Genomic DNA, 15984 nt, shown 5'->3' with positions numbered 1-15984 from the left:
CGGGACGGGGGGGGAGGGAAAGCGGGACGGGGGGGGAGGGAAAGCGGGACGGGGGGGGAGGGAAAGCGGGACGGGGGGGGGGAGGGGAAAGCGGGACGGGGGGGGGAGGGAAAGCGGGACGGGGGGGAGGGAAAGCGGGACGGGGGGGAGGGAAAGCGGGACGGGGGGGGGAGGGAAAGCGGGACGGGGGGGGAGGGAAAGCGGGACGGGGGGGGAGGGAAAGCGGGACGGGGGGGGAGGGAAAGCGGGACGGAGGGAGGGAAAGCGGGACGGAGGGAGGGAAAGCGGGACGGAGGGAGGGAAAGCGGGACGGAGGGAGGGAAAGCGGGACGGAGGGAGGGAAAGCGGGACGGAGGGAGGGAAAGCGGGACGGAGGGAGGGAAAGCGGGACGGAGGGAGGGAAAGCGGGACGGAGGGAGGGAAAGCGGGACGGAGGGAGGGAAAGCGGGACGGAGGGAGGGAAAGCGGGACGGAGGGAGGGAAAGCGGGACGGAGGGAGGGAAAGCGGGACGGAGGAGGGAAAGCGGGACGGAGGAGGGAAAGCGGGACGGAGGAGGGAAAGCGGGACGGAGGAGGGAAAGCGGGACGGAGGAGGGAAAGCGGGACGGAGGAGGGAAAGCGGGACGGAGGAGGGAAAGCGGGACGGAGGAGGGAAAGCGGGACGGAGGAGGGAAAGCGGGACGGAGGAGGGAAAGCGGGACGGAGGAGGGAAAGCGGGACGGAGGAGGGAAAGCGGGACGGAGGAGGGAAAGCGGGAGGGCTCGCAGCTCTGCTCTACAGTAACTTGAAAAACGGGCAAAAGATAACGGGGGTGAGAGGGGCACAAATGTCCCCACACTGTGAAGGAGAAGGGAGTGAATACTTTATATAAGGGCTCAGAAGATAAAGGGAAGGGAGGCACAAATATCCTCAAACTATGTAAAACAGGGGGGGGGGGGGGGAGGCAATAGTTTATACAAAAACCCATAAGATTAAGGAGGGCAAAAATATCCCCCCCCACACTGTCCAGGAGAAGGGAGTGAATACTTTATACATGGGCCCGGAAGATAAAAGGAAGGGGGCACAAATATCCCCAAACTGTGCAGGCGCAGGGGGCAAATACTTGTGTCAGCAGTCAGTAATCGATCTAACAATAAATTGGCGCCCCCTAATGGCCGTATTATTGTGAGATTCACACACTTCTGCACGCACGTGACTTGTTGGGACCAGATGACGAGATATTAATTCCGTTTGTGTGAAATCTTATTTTATATTCAGAAAACGCAACGTTCAGTTTAGTAAATGAATAAAAAAAAAAGTGAAGTGTGACATTGTCTCTGCGGTGCCCGGCCATGGCCGCTCGCTTCCCAATCTAAACATAGACCCCTGACTTGTGATCCTCCTACGGCTCCAACCAGCCCAGGAATCTGGAGGAGGCGGGGGGGCGACAGTAACAATGCACAATGCTGCACGCAACGTCTGCCCTGCACAACGAGGGCAAAGAAAGAAGAAATTGAAAAAAAAAAAAAAAAAAAAAAAAAAACATGCAAAAGTCTTAAACCCCCCCCCCAATATCCCATAAACTGAGTGTCTGGCCCGGAGAGAGCGGAGGGGGGCTGGAAATTTGGAGATTGTTGTGCGGAGCGGCCAGTAAACAGCTTATGTAATGAGACTACACCAGTGCACCGCTGCCACCTGCTGGTGAGTCACTGATACTGCAGCATAAAAAAATCCGAGAAAAATAATATCTGGGTGTGAAAATGACACAATATTAGTGGAAATAATCATTGTAGGGGGCACCACAAAAATAAACAGAGGACAGATCCCCCCGCTTTTATAGTGTGACTGCCCCTTTAATTGAAGCAGCGCACTATGTTCAGCCTGATGCAGGTGACTGTGCGTCTGCATTCAACGCCTTGCGGCGTTCCCACGGGAAGAGGACGCGGTATCAGTGCAGGTTCGCGCCGCGCAGCACCGCTGCCAGCCTTGGATCCAGTCCTAAAATAACAGCTGCTGCGACTGCTGACACCAGATAACAAGGGCAGAAAGTCTGCAGAGTCGGCTCATAGTCACGGGGAGCGGATTGTACAAACACAGCGAGAAGACGAAGACCATTAACCCCGAGCAAGAAAAATGACAAATAATACTCCACATGGTGCACAGAAAAACAACCGTCACCTGACAGCGAGCGTGGGAAGAAGCTACACAACACAGACCCATGATAACAGCAGAGCGGCTGCCAAACACACAGAACAGAGGAAGCCATAAATATACAGTATAGGGGCGGTATTATAGCCGTTATATTCTTATACATAGGGGGCAGTATTATAGTAGATATATACTTGTACATAGGGGGCAGTATTATAGTAGTTATATTCTTGTACATAGGGGGCAGTATTATAGTAGTTATATTCTTGTATATAGGGGCAGTATTATAGTAGTTATATTCTTGTATATAGGGGGCAGTATTATAGTAGTTATATTCTTGTACATAGGGGCAGTATTATAGTAGTTATATTCTTGTACATAGGGGCAGTATTATAGTAGTTATATTCTTGTACATAGGGGGCAGTATTATAGTAGTTATATTCTTGTACATAGGGGGAAGTATTATAGTAGTTATATTCTTGTACATAGGGGGCAGTATTATAGTAGTTATATTCTTGTATATAGGGGCAGTATTATAGTAGTTATATTCTTGTATATAGGGGGCAGTATTATAGTAGTTATATTCTTGTACATAGGGGCAGTATTATAGTAGTTATATTCTTGTACATAGGGGCAGTATTATAGTAGTTATATTCTTGTATATAGGGGGGCAGTATTATAGTAGTTATATTCTTGTACATAGGGGGCAGTATTATAGTAGTTATATTCTTGTACATAGGGGGCAGTATTATAGTAGTTATATTCTTGTACATAGGGGGAAGTATTATAGTAGTTATATTCTTGTACATAGGGGGCTGTATTATAGTAGTTATATTCTTGTATATAGGGGGCAGTATTATAGTAGTTATATTCTTGTACATAGGGGGCAGTATTATAGTAGTTATATTCTTGTATATAGGGGGCAGTATTATAGTAGTTATATTCTTGTACATAGGGAGCAGTATTATAGTAGTTATATTCTTGTATATAGGGGGCAGTATTATAGTAGTTATATTCTTGTACATAGGGGGCAGTATTATAGTAGTTATATTCTTGTACATAGGGGGCAGTATTATAGTAGTTATATTCTTGTACATAGGGGGAAGTATTATAGTAGTTATATTCTTGTACATAGGGGGCTGTATTATAGTAGTTATATTCTTGTATATAGGGGGCAGTATTATAGTAGTTATATTCTTGTATATAGGGGCAGTATTATAGTAGTTATATTCTTGTATATAGGGGGCAGTATTATAGTAGTTATATTCTTGTATATAGGGGCAGTATTATAGCAGTTATATTCTTGTACATAGGGGGCAGTATTATAGTAGTTATATTCTTGTACATAGGGGGCAGTATTATAGTAGTTATATTCTTGTACATAGGGGGCAGTATTATAGTAGTTATATTCTTGTACATAGGGGGCAGTATTATAGTATTTATATTCTTGTACATAGGGACGGTATTATAGTAGTTATACTCTGGTATATAGGGGCGGTATTATAGCGGTTATACTCTGGTATATAGGGGCGGTATTATAGCGGTTATACTCTGGTATATAGGGGCGGTATTATAGCGGTTATACTCTGGTATATAGGGGCGGTATTATAGCGGTTATACTCTGGTATATAGGGGCGGTATTATAGCGGTTATACTCTGGTATATAGGGGCAGTCAGACACTGTTTCTCACCTCTGCTGCTTTTGCTCCAGGGCAGCTCAGCCATCAGCTCCAGGTAGTTTCTGGTCAGCGCGTACTCCGGCATGGATTGCGGCATTTTCTTCAGCCTGGTGGGCGATAATACTGTATATAATACCCGGTAATTGATGGGGGGAGGGGGGGTATCGGAGGAGTCTCACCTCTTCAGCTCCTTGGTGCACACCTTCAGGGCAGGCTCGGGCATGCTGCAGGATCTGATTTTCTTCTCCAATAAGATGATGTCGTCTGACTCCTCGTCATCGTCGTCCGTGCTCTCCAGGGGGTACGGTCTCCCTGCTCCTCCCCCGAGCTTCCTCAGAGGACGGATTGCAACAATCTGAGGATAATGGAGGGAGCGGGGGGGGGTGGGGGGTGAGTGCAATCCTCTCCCCCTCACCGGCCTCTCTGTTACCATGTATCGGTGCAGAGGTTCCGCCGGCCTCTCTGTTACAATGTGTCGGTGCGGACGTTCCGCCGGCCTCTCTGTTACAATGTGTCGGTTCAGACGTTTCGCCAGCCTCCCGCATTACTCACCCTTTTCTCATCGTCCAGTTTGGGGTTTCTTGTTTTGTGGAGCAGTTTTAACCCTTCGATCTGACGCAGCAGGAGGGGGATGGTCACTTTAAATCTTTCTTCCAGTTCAACAGCATCAAGAATCTGGAAAAGAAAAGTGGAGAAACGTTATTACATCTGCGATGATGGACGGGTGCACTTTATCACGGGTGCACTTTATCCCCTTCCAGGGCTGTACTTGGGGCCCCAAAAAGTATTCTGCAACTGGATTTCATTAAAAATGTTGCACCATTTGGCTCTTTGCTCCACTGCTAATTGCTGGCTGCAGAATGAGTCAACTGAGCCTCTGTCAGTGAGCTCGGCTCGTTCTGATGGGTTTGTAAAACTTTTTATCTGTCTTTTGTGAGCTCCTCTCATCAGATTTATTAAGACAGACATTGAAGGAGAGCGGATGTTTCATCCTGCTCAGTTGGGAAAGACATAAGAGTTAGAAACTGGAGGAGCTCCCTGACTGGCCTATAGTTAGCTCATTGTGCTCCCTGACTGGCCTATAGTTAGCTCATTGTGCTCCCTGACTGGCCTATAGTTAGCTCATTGTGCTCCCTGACTGGCCTATAGTTAGCTCATTGTGCTCCCTGACTGGCCTATAGTTAGCTCATTGTGCTCCCTGACTGGCCTATAGTTAGCTCATTGTGCTCCCTGACTGGCCTATAGTTAGCTCATTGTGCTCCCTGACTGGCCTATAGTTAGCTCATTGTGCTCCCTGACTGGCCTATAGTTAGCTCATTGTGCTCACTGACTGGCCTATAGTTAGCTCATTGTGCTCACTGACTGGCCTATAGTTAGCTCATTGTGCTCACTGACTGGCCTATAGTTAGCTCATTGTGCTCACTGACTGGCCTATAGTTAGCTCATTGTGCTCACTGACTGGCCTATAGTTAGCTCATTGTGCTCTCTGACTGGCCTATAGTTAGCTCATTGTGCTCTCTGACTGGCCTATAGTTAGCTCATTGTGCTCTCTGACTGGCCTATAGTTAGCTCATTGTGCTCTCTGACTGGCCTATAGTTAGCTCATTGTGCTCCCCGACTGGCCTATAGTTAGCTCACTGTGATCCCCGACTGGCCACAGTTTTTGCCGCAGTGTTGCAGGCTGAGCTTTGCTGCATCGTAGCCTCATTGGTGTGCATTGCCCCCATCCTGCACATGCGGGCGGTGTCCTGCGGGGGGCGCTCCTGACCTGCAGCTTCTCCTCGTTGCTGGTCCGGATGATGGAGGTCAGCACGTCCGGCAGGAACTCTCGGGGCACACTGTTCAGCAGCCTCTTCAGTTTGCTGACGGCCGGCACCGAACCGTCCAACATGTCCACCAGCTGCAGGGGAAGATCATGGGAGAGTCAGGATCCTGTCCGATCCCGGGAAAGCTGGGTCCTCCCCGTCCCCCGCAGTCCCCCCCCGTCACCCACCTGCACCGCGTACTTGTAGAACTGCTCGGACAGCTCGCCCAGCGCCTCCTTCAGCTCGGCTTTACCGCTCAGCTCCTCCAGCCGGTCCAGCTGCTCCACCTCGGCCACCGGGTACGGCCGCTCCTTCAGCACCGCCACCACCTGGAAGCGGCACAGGCCCGTCACCAGCAGGGTGTAGTGCGGCTTCGGCCAGTTACTGCCAACCACCTGCACGGCCAAAGCGGCGGTCCCGATCCTGCGAGAAAGGGGGGGTAACGGTAAATGTCTGGGGGAATCCGACATCTGGTAACAGAAAAACGGCAGGATAACCGGATATCAGCACCCGACCGACCCGTAACCGGACACCAGCGCCCGGCCGGCCGACAACCGGACACCAGCGCCCGGCCGGCCGACAACCGGACACCAGCGCCCGGCCGCCCGACAACCGGACACCAGCGCCCGGCCGCCCGACAACCGGACACCAGCGCCCGGCCGCCCGACAACCGGACACCAGCGCCCGGCCGCCCGACAACCGGACACCAGCGCCCGGCCGCCCGACAACCGGACACCAGCGCCCGGCCGCCCGACAACCGGACACCAGCGCCCGGCCGCCCGACAACCGGACACCAGCGCCCGACAACCGGACACCAGCGCCCGACAACCGGACACCAGCGCCCGACAACCGGACACCAGCGCCCGACAACCGGACACCAGCGCCCGACAACCGGACACCAGCGCCCGAGCGACCGACAACCGGACACCAGCGCCCGAGCGACCGACAACCGGACACCAGCGCCCGAGCGACCGACAACCGGACACCAGCGCCCGAGCGACCGACAACCGGACACCAGCGCCCGAGCGACCGACAACCGGACACCAGCGCCCGACAACCGGACACCAGCACCCGAGCGACCCGTAACCGGACACCAGCACCCGAGCGACCCGTAACCGGACACCAGCACCCGAGCGACCCGTAACCGGACACCAGCACCCGAGCGACCCGTAACCGGACACCAGCACCCGAGCGACCCGTAACCGGACACCAGCACCCGAGCGACCCGTAACCGGACACCAGCACCCGAGCGACCCGTAACCGGACACCAGCACCCGAGCGACCCGTAACCGGACACCAGCACCCGAGCGACCCGTAACCGGACACCAGCACCCGAGCGACCCGTAACCGGACACCAGCACCCGAGCGACCCGTAACCGGACACCAGCACCCGAGCGACCCGTAACCGGACACCAGCACCCGAGCGACCCGTAACCGGACACCAGCACCCGAGCGACCCGTAACCGGACACCAGCACCCGAGCGACCCGTAACCGGACACCAGCACCCGAGCGACCCGTAACCGGACACCAGCACCCGAGCGACCCGTAACCGGACACCAGCACCCGAGCGACCCGTAACCGGACACCAGCACCCGAGCGACCCGTAACCGGACACCAGCACCCGAGCGACCAGTAACCGGACACCAGCACCCGAGCGACCAGTAACCGGACACCAGCACCCGAGCGACCCGTAACCGGACACCAGCACCCGAGCGACCCGTAACCGGACACCAGCACCCGAGCGACCCGTAACCGGACATCAGCACCCGAGCGACCCGTAACCGGACATCAGCACCCGAGCGACCCGTAACCGGACATCAGCACCCGAGCGACCCGTAACCGGACATCAGCACCCGAGCGACCCGTAACCGGACATCAGCACCCGAGCGACCCGTAACCGGATATCAGCACCCGAGCGACCCGTAACCGGATATCAGCACCCGAGCGACCCGTAACCGGATATCAGCACCCGAGCGACCCGTAACCGGATATCAGCACCCGAGCGACCCGTAACCGGATATCAGCACCCGAGCGACCCGTAACCGGATATCAGCACCCGAGCGACCCGTAACCGGATATCAGCACCCGAGCGACCCGTAACCGGATATCAGCACCCGAGCGACCCGTAACCGGATATCAGCACCCGAGCGACCCGTAACCGGATATCAGCACCCGAGCGACCCGTAACCGGATATCAGCACCCGAGCGACCCATAACCGGATATCAGCACCCGAGCGACCCATAACCGGATATCAGCACCCGAGCGACCCATAACCGGATATCAGCACCCGAGCGACCCATAACCGGATATCAGCACCCGAGCGACCCATAACCGGATATCAGCACCCGAGCGACCCATAACCGGATATCAGCACCCGAGCGACCCATAACCGGATATCAGCACCCGAGCGACCCGTAACCGGATATCAGCACCCGAGCGACCCGTAACCGGATATCAGCACCCGAGCGACCCGTAACCGGATATCAGCACCCGAGCGACCCGTAACCGGATATCAGCACCCGAGCGACCCGTAACCGGATATCAGCACCCGAGCGACCCGTAACCGGATATCAGCACCCGAGCGACCCGTAACCGGATATCAGCACCCGAGCGACCCATAACCGGATATCAGCACCCGAGCGACCCATAACCGGATATCAGCACCCGAGCGACCCATAACCGGATATCAGCACCCGAGCGACCCATAACCGGATATCAGCACCCGAGCGACCCATAACCGGATATCAGCACCCGAGCGACCCATAACCGGATATCAGCACCCGAGCGACCCATAACCGGATATCAGCACCCGAGCGACCCATAACCGGATATCAGCACCCGAGCGACCCATAACCGGATATCAGCACCCGAGCGACCCATAACCGGATATCAGCACCCGAGCGACCCGTAACCGGATATCAGCACCCGAGCGACCCGTAACCGGATATCAGCACCCGAGCGACCCGTAACCGGATATCAGCACCCGAGCGACCCGTAACCGGATATCAGCACCCGAGCGACCCGTAACCGGATATCAGCACCCGAGCGACCCGTAACCGGATATCAGCACCCGAGCGACCCGTAACCGGATATCAGCACCCGAGCGACCCGTAACCGGATATCAGCACCCGAGCGACCCATAACCGGATATCAGCACCCGAGCGACCCATAACCGGATATCAGCACCCGAGCGACCCATAACCGGATATCAGCACCCGAGCGACCCATAACCGGATATCAGCACCCGAGCGACCCATAACCGGATATCAGCACCCGAGCGACCCATAACCGGATATCAGCACCCGAGCGACCCATAACCGGATATCAGCACCCGAGCGACCCATAACCGGATATCAGCACCCGAGCGACCCATAACCGGATATCAGCACCCGAGCGACCCATAACCGGATATCAGCACCCGAGCGACCCATAACCGGATATCAGCACCCGAGCGACCCATAACCGGATATCAGCACCCGAGCGACCCATAACCGGATATCAGCACCCGAGCGACCCATAACCGGATATCAGCACCCGAGCGACCCATAACCGGATATCAGCGCCCGAGCGACCCATAACCGGATATCAGCGCCCGAGCGACCCATAACCGGATATCAGCGCCCGAGCGACCCATAACCGGACATCAGCGCCCGAGCGACCCATAACCGGACATCAGCGCCCGAGCGACCCATAACCGGACATCAGCGCCCGAGCGACCCATAACCGGACATCAGCGCCCGAGCGACCCATAACCGGACATCAGCGCCCGAGCGACCCATAACCGGACATCAGCGCCCGAGCGACCCATAACCGGACATCAGCGCCCGAGCGACCCATAACCGGACATCAGCGCCCGAGCGACCCATAACCGGACATCAGCGCCCGAGCGACCCATAACCGGACATCAGCGCCCGAGCGACCCATAACCGGACATCAGCGCCCGAGCGACCCATAACCGGACATCAGCGCCCGAGCGACCCATAACCGGACATCAGCGCCCGAGCGACCCATAACCGGACATCAGCGCCCGAGCGACCCATAACCGGACATCAGCGCCCGAGCGACCCATAACCGGACATCAGCGCCCGAGCGACCCATAACCGGACATCAGCGCCCGAGCGACCCATAACCGGACATCAGCGCCCGAGCGACCCATAACCGGACATCAGCGCCCGAGCGACCCATAACCGGACATCAGCGCCCGAGCGACCCATAACCGGATATCAGCACCCGAGCGACCCATAACCGGACATCAGCGCCCGAGCGACCCATAACCGGACATCAGCGCCCGAGCGACCCATAACCGGACATCAGCGCCCGAGCGACCCATAACCGGACATCAGCGCCCGAGCGACCCATAACCGGATATCAGCACCTGAGCGACAGAGCACTAATAGGATATCAGCAGCCGAGCGATAATCTGATCGGTATCTGCGGCCCATCCGTCATCTCACTGCACAATTATCTCCTGGAAAAACATTGTACAAAGTTCCAGAACATTCAGCGATTGTGCGACCGTCACCTCCCCCGGATGAATGTAACCACATAACAGTCCAAAGGCTGCAGATACAAAGTATCATCACATAGAGGAGGTGGGGGGGGCACAAAATATCAGCACACAGGGGAGATATGGGGGTACAATGCATCATCATGTAGAGCGGGTATGGAGAGGTTATGTACAGCTGCCGACTGCAGACAACCCCCCCCCCCCTCCTGTACAGCGGCAGACAATCCCCCCCCCCCTCCTCCTCCTGTACAGCGGCAGACAATCCCCCCCCTCCTCCTGTACAGCTGCCGACTGCAGACAACCCCCCCTCCTCCTGTACAGCTGCAGACAATCCCCCCCTCCTCCTGTACAGCTGCAGACAATCCCCCCCCCTCCTCCTGTACAGCTGCAGACAATCCCCCCTCTCCTCCTGTACAGCTGCAGACAATCCCCCCCCTCCTCCTGTACAGCTGCAGACAATCCCCCCCCTCCTCCTGTACAGCTGCAGACAATCCCCCCTCTCCTCCTGTACAGCTGCAGACAATCCCTTCCTCATGTGCAGCTGCTGATCTCTGCCCCTCTGGACCCCGCACCTGTGCAGGGCGGGCAGCTGCTCGCTGTCGGTGGCCGGGTCCCTGGTGTTGGGGATGACCCCGATGATCGTGCTCTTCAGGGAGGTTCCGCGCAGGAGGCGGCTCCGCACCAGCTCCACGTTCCCGGGGGTGTCCACGCTGCACCGCATGCTGGAGCCCGGCAGCAGCACGCCGTCCCGGGTGAGCAGCAGCGGCAGGCGGCGGGGGATCTGGATGGAGCCGCTGGTGGCCATGATCCGCGGTGACAAGAGGCGACTGCGGGCAAAGGGCAAGATCCGGACTACAAGTACGGCGAGCGGAGAGCGACCAAAAAGCCTCACACCTCGCACGGTGACGCGTAACAGCGTGCTGACACCTAGTGGTTATAGAGAGAACTGCAGCCCCAGGAAAAATCAGGAAATGACGCCAAATCGTGACCCTGCATGAGTCTGACAGGAATGATCCCAAAAAGTGCACAGTAAGTGACCCAGCAACCAAATACACCAGATATGTCAATAACTGGGGGACTACAGATGCCAGCATGGCCGATTGACTGGTGCATTACATGAAAAAAGTGTGTTTTGAGGTAAAATGCCGCCATATTATGAATGCAAGGAATTTTTGTTTTGTTTCTGAGTGTACCCAGCATTAATGGTGAGAGCCGGCGCGCTGCCGTGACGTCACAACTCTGATCCAGGGCGCTTAACCCTTCAGATGCTGCAGTGAACATTGGCCGCAGCGTCTAAGCGGTGCGTCTCTGAGTCTGGCTGAAAAAAACCCTGAAAAAAAATAGGAAAACTAATGCTAAAATAAAAAAAACAAGTAAGAACTGAAAATGGAGAGTGTGGCGCCCGGAACGAACCAAAATCAGGGGTTAAAATATAGAAAATCTACTCTCACGATAATCGCCCGATCCGCATAACACACGAGGGCATCTACAGGCCACTTACAGAGGTGAGGTGGACGTGTCGCCATGGTAACATATACTGCAGTGATATACTGTGCCGCCAGGATACAGGACACGAACATGGAGGGGGGTTTATTTTATGCTGTCAAAAATAATGAGTTTTTAAAGTGGCAAATGCTTCAGAAAACACCGCTTATTGGGGAGTTTTTAAAGGATGTTTTTTAAGGGTATGTGTGGCCAAAAATCGCATCTTGTGGCCAAAAGATGTACTAAAAACGCACTTTGTGCCTGAAAAACGCCCCAAAAAGTGCACCTTGTGGCCAAAAAACACACCTTGTGCCTGAAAAACGCACGAAAAACTGCTCCTTGTGGCTGAAAAATATATCACAACTGCACCTTGTGGCCAAAAATCCGCACCTTGTGGCCAAAAAAACGCACCTTGTGGCTGGAAAATGCACAAAAAACGCACCTGGTGGCTGAAAAACACACCAAAAACACACCTTGTGTCCTAAAAACACACCTTGTGGCTGAAAAACACCAAAACCGCACCTTGTGTCCGAAAACCGCACCTTGTGGCTGAAAAACACACCAAAAAACGCACCTTTTGGCCGAAAAACACACAAAAAACACACCTTGTGGCCAAAAAATGCACCTTGTGGCTGAAAAATGCACCAAAAACGCAGCTTTTGGCCAAAAAAACGCACCTTGTGGCTGAAAAACACCAAACAACACACCTTGTGTCCGAAAAACGCACCAAAAACACACCTTGTGGCCAAAAAATGTACCTTGTGGCTGAAAAATGCACCTTGTGGCTGAAAAACGCACCTTGTGGCTGAAAAACGCACCAGAAAACGAACCTTGTGGCCAAAAAACGCACCCGGTTGCTGAAAACACCCCAAAATCAGCCTATGTTTTTGGTGCAATTTCGGTGCATTTTTTGGTGCCTTTTTCAGCTACAAGGTGCATTTTTTGTGTGCGTTTTTTTTAATGAATTCAATAGTTGGAAAGGCTAAAAAAAAAAGGCCCAACAATTGACATGCTGCTTCACGCCTTCTGCACACGCTGAGGTTTTTTTTTCAAAATCTGCACCAAAATGTGCATGTCTCTCCTGAAGCCAGCAAAGTCCATGAGCTTTCTGTGCCAACGTTGCGTTTTTTTCCTTGCAGATTTGGTGCAGATTTTGATGCAGGATCAATCTGCAGCATGTCAATTATTGAGGATGTTTTTTCCTGCGTTTTTTAGCTCTTCCAGCCATTGACTTCACAAACAAAAAACACACCAAACCAGAGGCGTTTTTCTGCCAGAAAGTGCAGAACATTTCTGCACCAAATCTGCAGTATGTGCACATAGCCTAAGAAACTTTTTTTTTTAGCCAGTTTTGGAGCAGAAACTGAGCTGAAACACTCCAAATACTTCTCAAAAACTTGGAGTTTCTGCTACAAAAACTCTGCAAAATGCCTCCCTGTGCACACAACCTGGGGATATTCTTGCGCTGATTTTTTTTCCCCCAAAAATCGTGAGTTTTTCTAGCTAACACTGCTTCAGCAACAGTTTTTGGGGCGGAGGTTTTGGAAGAGTTTTCGGGTTTTCAGGTGAGTCACATTTTTTTCCAACTGTCGAAAACAACGATTTTTCTAGTGGAAACTTCTTCAAGGAAATGTTCCATCTTGGCTGTATATGTGCTTGTTTGGACTTTTCCATTTTCAGAGCAGAATCGCCAAGTTTTTAAGGAGTTTTGAGCTTTTGAGGATGATTTTGGAGAAGTTTTGGAACATTTTTGGTTTCTTGAGGAGTTTTGGGATCTGTGATGCAGACGAGGAACAAAAAGAAAAATAAACTCTTCCAAAACTCGTCAGGAAACAAAAAACTTCTCCAAAAATGAAGCGTTTTCTGACACGTTTCCCTCTGGAGGACCTCCATGTGAATGTGGGCTGATTCTCCTGATGAGGCCCCCACCCAATATATATCTGATGGGAGATGACGAGCGTCAGCGGCAATCAGCATCAGATGAAGAGTCTCTTGAGCCGCGGATGATCACGCTCGCTGAAGCTCCGCTTGTTACGTCACCGACGCCGCGCTGTAATCACTTACTGATAAAGTGGATCTCCAAGAAGTCTCAGAAGACGCAGCTGTGGCCATTAGAGGTACAGAGGACGATGGCGAGCTGCAGACCATCACCAAACCGATGAAAATCCACCGCGTCAAGTGCCCGAGCCGAGATCATGTGCAGCATAAGAAGCCGCGCCGCCCCCTCCCCGCACCGCTGTGGGTCACACTTCAGCCTAAAATCAATATTTCACTGATGAAGACTCCTGAGAGCCGCTGATCTTTCTCCCATCTTATCTTCTGATCTGTGCCAAGAAACCGAGGCAGCAAAGTGCGAAAAAAAGACCACTAAGGAGCAAATCCGTCCAAAATTCTGGTGCCAATAAACCACCACTAGGGGGAGCTCATTACATACAGATTTATACACCCACCACTAGAGGGAGCTCACTACATACAGATTATACACCCACCACTAGAGGGAGCTCACTACATACAGATTATACAGCCACCACTAGAGGGAGCTCACTACATACAGATTTATACAGCCTCCACTAGAGGGAGCTCACTACATACAGATTTATACAGTCACCACTAGAGGGAGCTCACTACATACAGATTTATACAGCCTCCACTAGAGGGAGCTCACTACATACAGATTTATACAGCCACCACTAGAGGGAGCTCACTACATACAGATTATACAGCCACCACTAGAGGAAGCTCACTACATACAGATTTATACACCCACCACTAGAGGGAGCTCACTACATACAGATTATACAGCCACCACTAGAGGGAGCTCACTACATACAGATTTATACAGTCACCACTAGAGGGAGCTCACTACATACAGATTTATACAGCCACCACTAGAGGGAGCTCACTACATACAGATTATACAGCCACCACTAGAGGGAGCTTACTACATACAGATTTATACAGCCACCACTAGAGGGAGCTCACTACATACAGATTTATACAGTCACCACTAGAGGGAGCTCACTACATACAGATTTATACAGTCACCACTAGAGGGAGCTCACTACATACAGATTTATACAGCCACCACTAGAGGGAGCTCACTACATACAGATTTATACAGCCACCACTAGAGGGAGCTCACTACATACAGATTTATACAGTCACCACTAGAGGGAGCTCACTACATACAGATTTATACAGCCACCACTAGAGGGAGCTCACTACATACAGATTCATACAGCCACCACTAGAGGGAGCTCACTACATACAGATTTATACAGTCACCACTAGAGGGAGCTCACTACATACAGATTTATACAGCCACCACTAGAGGGAGCTCACTACATACAGATTTATACAGCCACCACTAGAGGGAGCTCACTACATACAGATTTATACAGCCACCACTAGAGGGAGCTCACTACATACAGATTTATACAGTCACCACTAGAGGGAGCTCACTACATACAGATTTATACAGCCACCACTAGAGGGAGCTCACTACATACAGATTTATACAGCCACCACTAGAGGGAGCTCACTACATACAGATTTATACAGTCACCACTAGAGGGAGCTCACTACATACAGATTTATACAGCCACCACTAGAGGGAGCTCACTACATACAGATTTATACAGTCACCACTAGAGGGAGCTCACTACATACAGATTTATACAGCCACCACTAGAGGGAGCTCACTACATACAGATTTATACAGCCCCCACTAGAGGGAGCTCACTACATACAGATTTATACAGTCACCACTAGGGGGAGCTCACTACATACAGATTTATACAGCCCCCACTAGAGGGAGCTCACTACATACAGATTTATACAGCCACCACTAGAGGGAGATCACTACATACAGATTTATACAGCCACCACTAGAGGGAGCTCACTACATACAGATTTATACAGCCACCACTAGAGGGAGCTCACTACATACAGATTTATACAGCCACCACTAGAGGGAGCTCACTACATACAGATTTATACAGTCACCACTAGAGGGAGCTCACTACATACAGATTTATACAGCCACCACTAGAGGGAGCTCACTACATACAGATTTATACAGCCACCACTAGAGGGAGCTCACTACATACAGATTTATACAGCCACCACTAGGAGGAGCTCACTATATACAGATTTATACAGCCACCACTAGGAGGAGCTCACTATATACAGATTTATACAGCCACCACTAGAGGGAGATCACTACATACAGATTTATACAGCCACCACTAGAGGGAGCTCACTACATACAGATTTATACAGCCACCACTAGGAGGAGCTCACTACATACAGATTTATACAACCACCACTAGAGGGAGCTCACTACATACAGATTTATACAGTCACCACTAGAGGGAGCT

General features: G+C 52.5%; 1 protein-coding gene across 1 annotated transcript in view; it reads right to left on the bottom strand.

Moving 5' to 3' along the window:
• The window catches only part of LOC142254402 (lon protease homolog 2, peroxisomal-like), a 25573-nt gene extending 14593 nt beyond the window's left edge, over positions 1-10980 (bottom strand). The window contains exons 1-6 of the mRNA XM_075325443.1: positions 10693-10980; positions 5800-6034; positions 5575-5706; positions 4359-4481; positions 3986-4161; positions 3819-3913 (exon numbers count right to left, since the gene is read on the bottom strand). Of these exons, the coding sequence (XP_075181558.1) occupies positions 3819-3913; positions 3986-4161; positions 4359-4481; positions 5575-5706; positions 5800-6034; positions 10693-10925 (994 nt within the window). The 5' untranslated portion in view covers positions 10926-10980. The remainder of the gene's footprint in view (positions 1-3818; positions 3914-3985; positions 4162-4358; positions 4482-5574; positions 5707-5799; positions 6035-10692) is intronic.
• Between the last annotated feature and the right edge of the window lie 5004 nt (positions 10981-15984).

This window comes from Anomaloglossus baeobatrachus, chromosome 10, assembly GCF_048569485.1.
Source record: "Anomaloglossus baeobatrachus isolate aAnoBae1 chromosome 10, aAnoBae1.hap1, whole genome shotgun sequence".
In the NCBI taxonomy this organism is placed as follows: domain Eukaryota; kingdom Metazoa; phylum Chordata; class Amphibia; order Anura; family Aromobatidae; genus Anomaloglossus; species Anomaloglossus baeobatrachus.
This window is presented reverse-complemented; position numbering and strand designations above follow the sequence as displayed.